This window comes from Polypterus senegalus, chromosome 1, assembly GCF_016835505.1.
Source record: "Polypterus senegalus isolate Bchr_013 chromosome 1, ASM1683550v1, whole genome shotgun sequence".
Lineage (NCBI taxonomy): Eukaryota > Metazoa > Chordata > Cladistia > Polypteriformes > Polypteridae > Polypterus > Polypterus senegalus.
This window is the reverse complement of record NC_053154.1, coordinates 152,318,064-152,332,326: the sequence shown is the minus strand read 5'-3', so window position 1 is coordinate 152,332,326 and position 14,263 is coordinate 152,318,064. Positions and strand designations below refer to the sequence as shown.

The following is a 14,263-nucleotide window of genomic DNA, read 5'->3' as shown; positions in this document are numbered from 1 at the left end:
CTGATTTGTAGTGTGACTGTAATTCATTAACATGATACATCTTTTTAGTATTGCTAATAATACTGTGTATTTGTACAGGGTGAGTCAAAATAATGTTAACACTAATGGTACTGCTATGTATATACTTACATACAATTTTTGTGGACAATTTATGTGCCACATATGATACATGTGTTGAACATGATGGCGAACAGGTTGAGACATTCCTGTAAATTATCTTGCACATATGAAGTATATTTTGTGAATAAATTGTTTCCACCATTCAAATGTTAACATAATTTTGACTCACCCTGTATTAGAGACTCACAAGTTCACCATTTTTCAAGTTAAAATTATTTCTTCACAACCATACTATATATTTATTTGTCACACAAAATTGTGTTTTGAAGTGAAATGTTTTTTATACATTTTGAAATTTACTTGTTTGTTCTTGTAGCTTACAATGGGACTAGAGGATACACAGGTCCACAGGAGAATGAAAAACTCTTGAAACTTACTGAATTCATACATTTTTCAATCCAAGTATTGATCTGAGTGTTGACATTTCATATTGCAGAACAATGTACCCATGTCATTTTAAGAAGGAAAACAGAAAACATATAAACGGGCCCATAGGTGAATTAAGCTTTAAAACATATCAAAAATGTCCACTTTAAAGCAGCAAAGTTTTTGATTTAAAAAATTATATGGCTTCTGTCTTTGAGGCATTCTTGTGACAAATGAAGAAAACTAGAAGTAATTATTTTATCATGAATTTTTTTAACTGTTTTTTTTTTTTTCTTGAGGTTAAATACATTTCCTCTTCACTTATGTACTCACAGCCCCCATTGTGGGTGGCTTTATGACAAACCAACACTGAGCCAAACCCCTTTTACATTTTGTGTTGCTGTTTTACATTGATACGTAATGAGATGCACACTAAGCGAGAGCATGAGGAAAAGAGCACATATGGTTTTTATTGTACTTTGCACATATAATAAATATGAACTGAACTGATTACACTGTATTGTATTTTTAATAAAAGCCTTAGGTTTTTGAAAGAGACAAGTCACTAGCACAATGTGTAAAATCTATGCAGATGCTGTGAGGCAGGAATGATAACTCTGTGCTCCCTGGAGAAGGCAGTATAAAAGGAGCTCTATGATTTGCAGTGGGTTTATGTGTGTGCCGATACTGTACCTAAGGTTGGTTTATACTTGATGGATTCGTGCTTGGCGAAAATAACATCAGACACGGAGGCATGTCCCTGCACATGGTTGGCACACCCTGGGTTTTTGCCATGTACACAGACAAAAGCTTTGCCAACTTATATGGCAATGAGGACTCCACAATGTATATCCAGAGTACTAAATTTCAAAGAGACGCTGGTTACATGGGTACCAGTATGATGACCTGCTTCAAAATATTCGTCCCTTTGTTCATCATGTAGGTTACCCACTCATAAGAATATTATACTCGCCCTTCATTCAACACTTTTGGTTAATGGTTCTGACACTCCAACTTCTCCCCCCAATCCCCCCCTTAAAGCCAGTAATATAATAGGCACAATTCATCATCCATCAGCAGAGACTCATCCCCATCTCCCGCACCCCACACAATACCGGGTCATTAGAATATTCTGTCTCACTGAAGCACATCCGTACCTTCTCAATCTTTACGAAATAATGAAATACATCCTTTCATTATACAGAAGTTTATGAGGTCGTAAGTGTGACTTTATTTATTATTTCCTAGGTATGTACAGAATAGAGACCGCAATTCACATCTGGGCAACAACACCCAATAATTTCAATAATGGCACTTGCCAAAGACTTTCTGAGATTAATGCATGTCCTTCACATTGAAAGGTGTCGTGAAGAAACAGAAATGGAGAAAAGTACACAGTCTCCTTTTAAAATGGCTGAAAGTCACAACAGTGTTTTGCATTATGCTTTTTTTTTTTAATCCTTCTTAAAATGACATGCAATATGTAATCTCAATACTTGCCTGGAGAAATGAACGTATTCAGTAAGATTTTAAGGTTTTTCATTCACCTGTGGATCCATGTAGTCCCGTTGTAAGCTGCAACAACAGACAAGTAAATTTCAATATTTATAAAGAATGTTTTACTTTAGAACCCAGTTTTTGAGTTCAGTTAATATATACTATGATTTTGAAGAAATAAATTTTGTGTTGAAAAATCCCAAACTTGTCCTTTAAATGCCTTTTAAAGGGAAATGTCTAACAGAAGTCCTAGGCTGTACTCTGCAGTTCAAAGGTGATGCAGTCTGTTAATATTTCAAAGTACAAAATTTTATTTAACATATACGTATTAGTTTTAATATAGATCAATATATATAATTTTACTACTTTTAAAAAAACTTCTTTGTGTTTAGCAGGTAAAAATCAGATGCAGATGCAGATGCAGTCTGGAGTACCTGTCCCACCAGGTAATACATACACTTAGTTTATCTGTTGCAAACCATAGGCTGCAATAAAGAGAAGCACTTAATTTTAGTTAGTCTATATGTATATATATATATATGTATATATATGTGTGTGTGTGTGTGTGTGTGTATATATATATATATATATATATATATATATATATATATATATATATATATATATATACACATACATATACACACACAGTGGTGTGAAAAACTAATTTGCCCCCTTCCTGATTTTGTTATTCTTTTGCATGTTTGTCACATTTAACCATTAGTCAAATATAACACAAGTAAACACAAAATGCAGTTTTATTATTAGGGAGAAAACAAAATCCAAACCTACATGGCCCTGTGTGAAAAAGTAATTGCCCCCTGAACCTAATAACTGGTTGGGCCACCCTTAGCAGCAATAACTACAATCAAGCATTTGCGATAACTTGCAATGAGTCTTTTACAGCGCTCTGGAGGAATTTTGGCCCACTCATCTTTGCAGAATTGTTGTAATTCAGCTTTATTTGAGGGTTTTCTAGCATAAACCGCCTTTTTAAGGTCATGCCATAGCATCTCAATTGGATTCAGGTCAGGACCTTGACTAGGCCACTCCAAAGTCTTCATTTTGGTTTTCTTCAGCCATTCAGAGGTGGATTTGCTGGTGTGTTTTGGGTCATTGTCCTTTTGCAGCACCCAAGATCGCTTCAGCTTGAGTTGACAAACAGATGGCCGGACATTCTTCTGCAGGATTTTTTGGTATACAGTAGAATTCATGGTTCCATCTATCACAGCAAGCCTTCCAGGTCCTGAAGCAGCAAAACAACCCCAGACCATCACACTACCACCACCATATTTTACTGTTGGCATGATGTTCTTTTTCTGAAATGCTGTGTTCCTTTTACGCCAGATGTAACAGGACATTTGCCTTCCAAAAAGTTCAACTTTTGTCTCATCAGTCCACAAGGTATTTTCCCAAAAGTCTTGGCAATCATTGAGATATTTCTTAGCAAAATTGAGACAAGCCAGAATGTTCTTTTTGCTTAACAGTGGTTTGCGTCTTGGAAATCTGCCATGCAGGTCGTTTTTGCCCAGTCTCTTTCTTATGGTGGAGTCGTGAACACTGACTTTAATTGAGGCAAGTGAGGCCTGCAGTTCTTTAGACGTTGTCCTGGGGTCTTTTGTGACCTCTCGGATGAGTCATCTCTGCGCTCTTGGGGTAATTTTGGTCGGCCGGCCATTCCTGGGAAGGTTCACCACTGTTCCATGTTTTTGCCATCTGTGGGTAATGGCTCTCACTGTGGTTCGCTGGAGTCCCAAAGCTTTAGAAATGGCTTTATAACCTTTACCAGACTGATAGATCTCAATTACTTCTGTTCTCATTTGTTCCTGAATTTCTTTGGATCTTGGCATGATGTCTAGCTTTTGAGGTGCTTTTGGTCTACTTCTCTGTGTCAGGCAGCTCCTATTTAAGTGATTTCTTGATTGAAACAGATGTGGCAGTAATCAGGCCTGGGGGTGGCTACGGAAATTGAACTCAGGTGTGACACACCACAGTTAGGTTATTTTTTAACAAGGGGGCAATTACTTTTTCACACAGGGCCATGTAGGTTTGGATTTTTTTTCTCCTTAAATAATAAAAACCATCGTTTAAAAACTGCATTTTGTGTTTACTTGTGTTATATTTGACTAATGGTTAAATGTGTTTGATGATCAGAAACATTTTGTGTGACAAACATGCAAAAGAATAAGAAATCAGGAAGGGGGTAAATAATTTTTCAAACCACTGTATATGTTAAAATATGTATGTATATGTGTATATATGTATGTATATGTGTATATGTATGTGTATATGTACAGTATATATATGTATATATGTATGTATATATGTATGTATGTGTGTGTGTATATATATATGTGTATGTGTGTGCGTGTGTGTGTGTGTGTGTATATGTATATCTATACTAATAAAAGTCAAAGCCCTCACTGACTCACTCACTCACTCACTGACTCATCACTAATTCTCCAAGTTCCCGTGTAGGTAGAAGGCTGAAATTTGGCAGGCTCATTCCTTATAGCTTCCTTACAAAAGTTGGGCAGGTTTCATTTCGAAATTCTACGCATAATGGTCATAACTGGAGCATATTTTCGTCCATATACTGTAATAGTATCATCACACCTCCCATGTAATCACGTGAGCTGACTGAACGCAGTGTGTAGAGAACAAGTAAGAGCTCCAAAGAGCGCTGAAGAAAAACATTACACAATTGAGAAGGCAGCAAAAGAATATCAAGCGAGTGACGCATTCAAGCATATTCATAAGTGCAGCTACTGCGGAAACAAAGCACGATGTAAACCGTAAGTTTAAATTAAGCTTATAGACACGCTCCCACTGCCGTTTGTCATGCCTAAGATGAATACGATATTCGCAAGATACAAGTTTAATGAGAAGACATGGGGTATAAACGAGACTTTGGATCACTTTGTAATGGAGTTAAAATTGCTGTAGCGAGAAACTTTGAAGTGCCGGGTCTTAGCTAACATTAAATAAAGCCGTGGACATCGCAAGATCACACAAGAGAGCGGCACCCGTGAACTGACTGTGAATGCAGTACGAGTGATCACTTCGATGAATCAAACCTGTTTGAAAAACGCACTACACAATTGAGAAGGTAGCAAAAGAATATGAAGCGAATGATCCATACAAGCATATTCATGAGTGCAGCTACTTCGGAAACAAAGCATGGTGTAATCCTGAAGTTTAAATTAAGTTCATAGACAGGCTGCCGCTGGCGTTTGTCATGCCCACAACAAGTGCAGTATTCGCGGGAAGTTTAATGAGAGATCGCAGGGTATAAACGAGAGTTTTGATCACTTTGTAACTAAGTTAAAATTGCTAGTGAAGAACTGTGCTTATGCAAATTCTGAGAGACTGTGTTTGTGGAGGGATTGACAGTTAAGGCGGGTGGGGGAGTCACGTCATCATCTCCCCTCCCATTCACTTCATATCATTCACTTCATTTCGATCCGAGCTAAGCTCTGCACCTCACACGGTCTTGCCGCTCTTTTTACTTAGTGTTTAGTCCTCTCTCCTTTACTGATTTATATAAAGTAGAGTTGAGATCCGAGAGACTGTGTTTGTGGAGAGGCTGACAGTTCACGCGGGTGGGGGAGTCACGTCATCATCTCCCTTCACATTCACCTCATTTCATTCACTTTGTTTTGCTCCAAGCTGAGCTACGCAGCTAACACGGTCTTGCGGGAGGAACTTCGTGACGCTGCCACCAAACACTCACAGAAAAATCCACAAGTTAATACACACGCTGTCTCTAGAGTTTCTCCACACTCTGAATCCTCCAGGCACTACTGAGCATAATCTTAATTTTGAGGGTTGGGACACCAATAATGTTACTGAAAACCTTACAGCCACCGAGACTTTGTAATGGCATGAGACTTCAGGTCACGTGTCTGCAAAAGAACCTAATTGAGGCAACTATTTTTACTTGCAGTTGCTCAGGGGAGAGAGTTTGTATTCCTCGCATCCCCGTTATACCCTCTGATCTCCTATTTCAATTCAAATGCCTCCAATTTCCAGTAAGGCTCTGCTTCACGATGGCAAGTATTAAGTCTCAGGGACAGACCCTACAAAAGGTTGCCATTGATTTGAGGCAAGATTACTTCTCTCCTAGACAACTATACGTTGCATGTTCAAGAGTAAGCTCGCACAGCTTGGTCATATTACGACGATTACGAGTGCTGAACTGACAACGTGGTATACAAAGAGATCCTTAACAAATAATTATTGGTATATTTTCCTTCAGTTTAAAAAGGTTTACTTTTCTTCTTAAAAAAATTTAAAAGCAGTACTTCACCGCTGCGAAGCTCGGGGGTTTTGCTATATATATATGTTTGTGTGTGTGTGTGTGTGTGTATATATATACTAGCAGAATATATAATTTTAAAAATAACGTAACTAGATTGTTAATGTAATTGTTTTGTCATTTATATGAGTGTTGTTGTCATATATATATATTTATATTATATTTTTTATATATATATATATATATATATATATATATATATATATATATATATATATATATACTGCTCAAAAGAATTAAAGGAACACTTTTTAATCAGAGTATAGCATAAAGTCAATGAAACTTATGGGATATTAATCTGGTCAGTTAAGTAGCAGAGGGGTTGTTAATCCGTTTCAGCTGCTGTGGTGTTAATGAAATTAACAACAGATGCACTAGAGGGGCAACAATGAGATGACCCCCAAAACAGGAATGGTTTAACAGGTGGAGGCCACTGACATTTTTCCCTCCTCATCTTTTCTGACTGTTTCTTCACTAGTTGGCTGGCTACAGTCAGTGTCACCACTGGTAGCATGAGGCGATACCTGGACCCTACAGAGGTTGCACAGGTAGTCCAACTTCTCCAGGATGGCACATCAATATGTATCATTGCCAGAAGGTTTGCTGTGTCTCCCTGCACAGTCTCAAGGGCATGGAGGAGATTCTAGGAGACAAGCAGTTACTCTAGGAGAGCTGGAGAGGGCCATAGAAGGTCCATAACCCATCCAGGACCAGTATCTGCTCCTTTGGGCAAGGAGGAACAGGATGTGCACTGCCAGAGCCCTACAAAATGACCTCCAGCAGGCCACTGGTGTGAATGTCTCTGACCAAACAACCAGAAAGACTTCATGATGGTGACCCAAGGGCCCCATGCCCTCTAATGGGCCCTGAGCTCACTGCCCAGCAGCATGCAGCTCGATTGACATTCGCCGTAGAATACCAGAATTGGCAGATGCACCACTAGTGCCCTGTGCTTTTTACAGATGAGAGCAGGTTCACCCTGAGCACGTGACAGAAGTGAAAGGGTCTGGAGAAGCCATTGAGAACATTATGTTGCCTGTAACATCATTCAGCATGAGCAGTTTGGTGGTGGGTTAATGATTGTCTGGGGAGGCATATCCATGGAGGGTCACACAGACCGCTACAGGCTTGTCAAAGGCACCTTGGCTGCCATTAGGTATCAGGATGAAATCCTTGGACCCATTGTCAGACCCTATGCTGGTACAGTGGCTCCTGGTGCACGACAATTCCTGGCCTCATGTGGTGAGAGTATGCAGGCAGTTCCTGGAGGATGAAGGAATTGATACCATTGACTGGCCACCACACTTTCCTGACCTAAATCCAATAGAACACCTCTGGGACATTATGTTTTGGTCCATCCAATGCCACCAGGTTGCACCTCAGACTGTCCAGGAGCTCAGCGATGCCCTGGTCCAGATCTGGGAGGAGATCCCCCACAACACCATCTGTCATCTCATTAGAAGCATGCACCGATGTTGTCAGGCATGTATACAAGAACACAGGGGCCTTACAAAGTGCTGCGTACAATTTTGAGTTGCTGCAATTAAATTTTGGCAAAATGGACTAGCCTGCCACATAATTTTTTCACTCTGATTTTTGGGGCGTCTTAGAATTCAGGGCTCTGTAGGTTGATCATTTTAATTTCCATCAAACGATGTGGCATCCTTTTGTTCGTGACACATTACCCAGTCTATATCAGTATAGATATCCAGGAGGATTTCTCTTTCCCATTGAGATCTGATGTGTTTTTAAAGTGTTCCTTTAATTTTTTTGAGCAGTTTATATAGTCTCTGACTTGTCATGGAGCACGTTTAAGCTCATGTGTTTGCGGTGTTTGAATAAAAATCCTTCTTGTTTTTACGACCTCCTGTGTCTCTGTGCAAATCTGTGACCCAAGCGTGACAATATATACACAATCTGGATTTGGAAGAGGGTTATCTTAACACTAGAATTATCAGAGCCTACGAAAAAAACTCATAATTCCGTCCCACCTTAAATCGCTTCTTAAATCCCTTCACACCTCTCCGGCAGCGTCCTTTGTCCTCTAAATGTGCTGATAAAGAGAAGCTAGGATCAGCCGGCTATTCCATCCCCCCACCAATTTAGAACGTGCACGAACTTCTCCCAACTCATGCCTTGATTGAGTATCTGGGAGTGAAGTGGAGTTTTAGAGTGGAAATAATAGATTGTTATTTGGAACACACGCATTTCATGTCTGTTCCGTTTCTACAGTAATCTGTGTAAACACATTGTTAAAACAGAAACGTTTTTTATATTCTAGTAGTAGATGACAAAATGTAGGCATAAACTATATAATGTATGAAGCCTGAAGTCCAAATATCAAAGAAACATTTTCACAAAAGGTACAAATATAACACAATTGCGCTTTTATTCAAAAATATTACTGCAGAAACAAAAAGCCGCCTTAACATGCGACATTGACAGCTGTTTATTGTAACTTCTTCCGTGGTACAATAGAATCAGTTCCCGCCTGGGAATCAAAAGGTCGCAAGTTCGATTCTGCACTACTCTGTTTTGAGAAGTAAACTGCTCTTAGTCTTACTATTTTAGAATTAAAACATACATTTGATTTCAGTCTGTAACAGCCGGTGCCATTTATGATCCTTGTAAAGGTTAGCTTTTTTTTTAATTCACTTTTCATTCTCTCAGTCGCGTTCAGAATCAATCCATACATCCCCATCTGACACGGCTGTTTTCACATAAAGACGCACTATAGCTCTGCAGTGTACCACGATGCATACTAACGCAAAAAGGGTTCTGATACACAAACGCTGGCGAAGCTGCCTTCTTCGTATCTCACCGTCACTTGATTTCCTTTTTATTCAGTTTTATTGAGTGTTCCTGCCAGTCCCCGCATGTTGCTGTACGCTGTTTCTTTTGTACTCCAGGACATGCAGAGGAGAGAATCGTAAAGAGCAGTAACTTCGGCGCTATATGCAGTCATCAGACACTTCCCATCTGCCCGTGTCGCTCAAACACAGAAACATATGTTGGAGTAAAAGTATAACAAAAGTGCACTTTTTCCATCGCCTTTTCCTGTAAGAAGCAATGTACACACTTCTCTCTATGCTGTGGTTTCTATTACACAGCTGAAAGAAAGAGACAATATATGTGAAAATATCATCGCACTAATGCAATATTATTTGAAAACGAACAGCGTCAGATCGGGTGTGAATTTATGCAGGAACTGGAAATTCTCTGATGTGGGACCTTCCCCCAGGGAAGAACGTATAGTGTCAGGTGCTCATTCAGTATAATAGGAACCATAGCACAGAGAGGTGTGTACACTGCAACAAGTACACGTGTCGTAAATGTAGGAAGGACGGTCCTTGGGTGTGTGGGAACTGTTAATATTTGAATGTGATGATTTTATATAGCACGGAATGAAAATCAGCACTTCTTAGCATTGTACCATGCAAGCTGTCGTATCAATTGCCTACTGTAACTTGCTTTCTTTTTTCTTCGGTTATACAGGTAGTCTTGAATAAAAGTGCACTTGTTTTGTTTGCGAGATTAAGTGTCTGCGTGCACTTTTCGTGGCATTACACGTGTATTTTTTTTAAACATGCCCGTTTGAGCATGCTCAAACACAAGAACATATGTTGGTGTAAAAGTATAACAAAACAACAGGCAGATGGGGAGTGTCTGATGATTGCATATAGCGCCGAAGTTACTGCTCTTTACCATTCTCTCCTCTGCATGTCCTGGACTACAAAAGAAACAGCGTACAGCAACATGCGGGGACTGGCAGGAACACTCAATAAAACTGAATAAAAAGAAAATCAAGTGACTGTGAGATATGAAGAAGGCAGCTTCGCCAGCGTTTGTGTGTCAAAACCCGGGGACACGTTAGTATGCATCGTGGTACACTGCAGAGCTATAGCGCGTCTTTATGTGAAAACAGCCGTGTCAGATGGGGTTGTATGGATTGATTCTGAATGCGACTGAGAGAATGAAAAGTGAATAAAAAAAAAAATGCTAACCTTTACAAAGATCATAAATGGCACCGGTTGTTACAGACTGAAATCAAATGTATGCTTTTATTCTAAAATAGTAAGACTAAGAGCAGTTTACTTCTCAAAACAGAGTGGTGCAGGAACGAACTCGCAACCTTTTGATTCCCAAGCGGGAACTGATTCTATTGCACCACGGAGGCAGTTACAATAAATGGCTGTCAATGTCGCATGTTAAGACGGCTTTTTGTTTCTGCAGTAATATTTTTGAATAAAAGCACAATTGTGTTATATTTGTACCTTTTGTGAAAATGTTTCTCTGATATTTGGACTTCAGGCTTCATACATTATATAGTTTATGCCTACATTTTGTCATGTACTACTAGAATATAAAAAACGTTTCTGTTTTAACAATGTGTTTACAGAGATTACTGTAGAAACGGAACAGACATGAAATGCGTGTGTTCCAAATAACGATCTATTTTTTCCACTCTAAAACTCCACTTCACTCCCAGATACTCAATAAGGCATGAGCTGGGAGAAGTTCGTGCACATTATAAATTGGTGGGGGGATGGAATAGCCGGCTGCTCCTAGCTTCTCTTTATCAGCACATGTAGAGGACAAAGGACACTGGCAGAGAGGTGTGAAGAGATTTAAGAAGCAATTTAAGGTGGGACGGAATTACGAGTTTTTTCATAGGCTCTGGTAATTCTAGTGTTAAAGGTGGCCCTTGAGTTACAATTTCACAATTATGAGATGGGAGGGTTGCAGGATTTTGAGTTGTACAGCACTGAATCATAATGCTAAGTGAACAGATAGCAAATCAACCTCACATTTAGTGAGCCTACTGTGGAACCAGTGCAGTAGTGAGGGGCTTTGGATGTAAGTGATGTTGCTTCAGAATGAAAAACCATTAGATAACAGACAGAATTTAATAAAAGAGGCCTAGCCATTTTAAGATCTTCCCATTCTGCTGTCATAGCATGAAGACAGCCTGGGAAGCTGGAAGCTGTCTGGTCTAAATGTTTCAAAAGAAGAATGCCAGCAGGGAGAAAGAATAAGAAGGTTTCAGTGTAAATATGCCTTGTGCAAATAACTTACTTTCATGCACAAAAAGATAAAAAGGCTTTGCATACTGTGGCAGGCCTACTGCTGGAGATATTATTGCCGCCTCCTATTTTTGAGGTTAGGGATCATGCAATATGTAAGACACCACATGTTGATCTTGCTGAATACCAGTTTGTTACTATTATTTTCTTTGTGGGCAGTTTTAGCCCAGTGTTCAAATGAGCCACAAATAAAACATTCATGTTCTCTGCCTTGAGAATGACCTTTACCCCTATTGAAGAAACTTTGCAATGATTTTGGCCATTGGTTACCTCCTCTGAATCTCCAGTGCCTTCTGCCTATTTCCCTTCCTTAAGGATTGTTAGCAATAATCAGAGCAGCTGGCGTAGTTAAAAATGTATCCATATTATCGGCCTTCTTTGCATTTTCCTGATCAACAAAATTTTGTAATATTTTTGCACTCTTTTCTGGTATCTCTTGTTCCCGGCCTTGTATATGTTGTACTTGTTTCTGGGGTTGCAGCCCATTTACAGATATGTCAGTTACCAAAGGAGTACTTTGACCATCACCCTCTAAATTAGTAAATTAATAAATTGGGAAAAATAACTCTTAACCCTATCCCAGAACTATTGTGCAGTTTTTTCATCTTTCCTTTGCACATTATGTATTGCTATTTCAAGTAATCAATTCATCCAGCTCAAACTCAATGATCCTTACTCACTGGCCAGTTAAGGACACCACTTCCTCGACTTAGCCAAGTTTGTTAACTAGGTTGGTCTATTCTTGCACCTTAGGATTAACATACACACTTAGATATAAACATACACACAGACCCAACCATAAAAGTACCATATGAATGACGCATACTCCACTCTCTAGCACTTTAACCACATAAGTGCCGTAAGAATAACGTACCACTCTTTGCACTTAAAGAGACATAATTATCTTTGGCATGAACAATATCTTAGATATATCTGAGACCTAAATATTACTTTTGGTCTTCAAGAATATATTCAAACATACAAAGGTTCTACATCATTGATTATAGGCCATTAATCAACCAATAATGTTTTACTTTACGTACTGTTCACTGTTGGACATAGCTCTTCATCCTAAGTCTGATAAACCTCACAGTTCAGACCATATGGCACTTCTTTTTTGCATCAGGTGCTCTAAATATTTACCTTATTACTTCAGTCACTCTAGATAAAAGTACAGAGAGTTAAAATCAACTTGGTATTTATTAAAGAACAATAATACCAGTAAAGGAAAGCATAAAAGAAAATGTGAATAGCTAAGTCTGATATGTATAGTCTTTTGAAAAAGCTTACAAAAAAGTGTCAAAGATGACTGTCCTTTGGTGGCTTTTGATCTAGTAGTCGATATCGTTCATGAGATGCTTTAGCTGACAATCAACTGAAAACTGTTGCACATCTCTTGCTCTCTCCTGACGTCACTCCTTCCCTCTCCTGACACTGCTGTCTGTTCATCTCTTGGACTGGCCATATTTATTTTAAAATTCCACTTGGGATTCCAGAACAAGTAATGCTACACACATTTCATTGGCTGGCTGTCAGTATGATGGATGTCTTTGCTCAAACTCTTTGATCGGATTAAGTATGTTTGTTAAGTATTCCCTACTTTTCCCAAGCTATAAGCCCATCCATCCATCCATCCTCTTCCGCTTATACAGGGTCGGGTTGCGGGGGCAGCAGCTTGAGCAGAGAGGCCCAGACTTCCCTCTCCCCGGCCACTTCTTCCAGCTCTTCTGGGAGAATCCCAAGGTGTTCCCAGGCCAGCCGGGGGACATAGTCCCTCCAGCGTGTCCTGGGTTTTCCCTGGGGCCTCCTCCTAGTTGGACGTGCCCGGAACACCTCACCAGGGAGGCGTCCAGGAGGCATTCTGATCAGATGCCCGAGCCACCTCATCTGACTCCTCTCGATGCGGAGGAGTAGCAGCTCTACTCTGAGCCCCTCCCGGATGACTGAGCTTCTCGCCCTATCTTTAAGGGAAAGCCCAGACACCCTGCGGAGGAAACTCATTTCAGCCGCTTGTATTCGCGATCTCGTTCTTTCGGTCACTACCCATAGCTCATGACCATAGGTGAGGATAGGAACGTGGATCGACTGGTAAATTGAGAGCTTTGCCTTATGGCTCAGCTCTTTTTTCACCACGACAGACCGATGCAGAGCCCGCATCACAGACCAAGCTCTGACACCGGTTGTACAGGAACCGAACAGCTCTTAATAGGGGGTCCGGTACCCCATACTTCCGGAGCACCCCCCACAGGATTCCCCGAGGGACACGGTCGAACGCCTTTTCCAAGTCCACAAAACACATGTAGACTGGTTTGCGCAAACTCCCATGCACCCTCCAGGACTCTGCTAAGGGTGTAGAGCTGGTCCATTGTTCCGCGACCAGGACGAAAACCACATTGTTCCTCCTGAATCCGAGGTTTGACTATCCGACGGACCCTCCTCTCCAGAACCCCTGAAAAGACTTTTCCAGGGAGGCTGAGGAGTGTGATCCCTCTGTAGTTGGAACACACTCTCCGGTCCCCCTTTTTAAAGATGGGGACCACCACCCCGGTCTGCCAATCCAGAGGCACTGTCCCCGATGTCCATGCGATGTTGCAGAGACGTGTCAACCAAGATAGTTTTACAAAATCCAGAGCCTTGAGGAACTCCGGGTGTATCTCATCCACCCTCGGGGCCCTGCCACCAAGGAGTTTTTGACCACCTCGGTGACCTCAGTCCCAGAGATGGGAGAGCCCACCTCAGAGTCCCCAGGCTCTGCTTCCTCATTTATAAACCCATTTGGCAATGTTTAGTCCCAGGCACCAGTCTGTTTTCAGGTTATAAAATAATCTATACAGCCTGAGTGATCATTATCACCATTCCCTAAACACACTCCTTCCAT

General features: G+C 40.4%; 1 protein-coding gene across 2 annotated transcripts in view; it reads left to right on the top strand.

Annotated features, from left to right (window-relative positions):
* LOC120533651 (phospholipid scramblase 1-like) overlaps window positions 1-14,263 on the top strand; it is a 57,918-nt gene that overhangs the window by 16,172 nt on the left and 27,483 nt on the right. Inside the window, exon 3 of one of the 2 annotated variants that reach the window (XM_039760562.1) lies at window positions 2,379-2,429. In XM_039760562.1, the coding sequence (XP_039616496.1) occupies window positions 2,379-2,429 (51 nt within the window). Of the gene's footprint in view, window positions 1-2,375; window positions 2,430-14,263 lie in introns of both variants that reach the window. The other variant, XM_039760558.1, reaches the window with a different exon arrangement.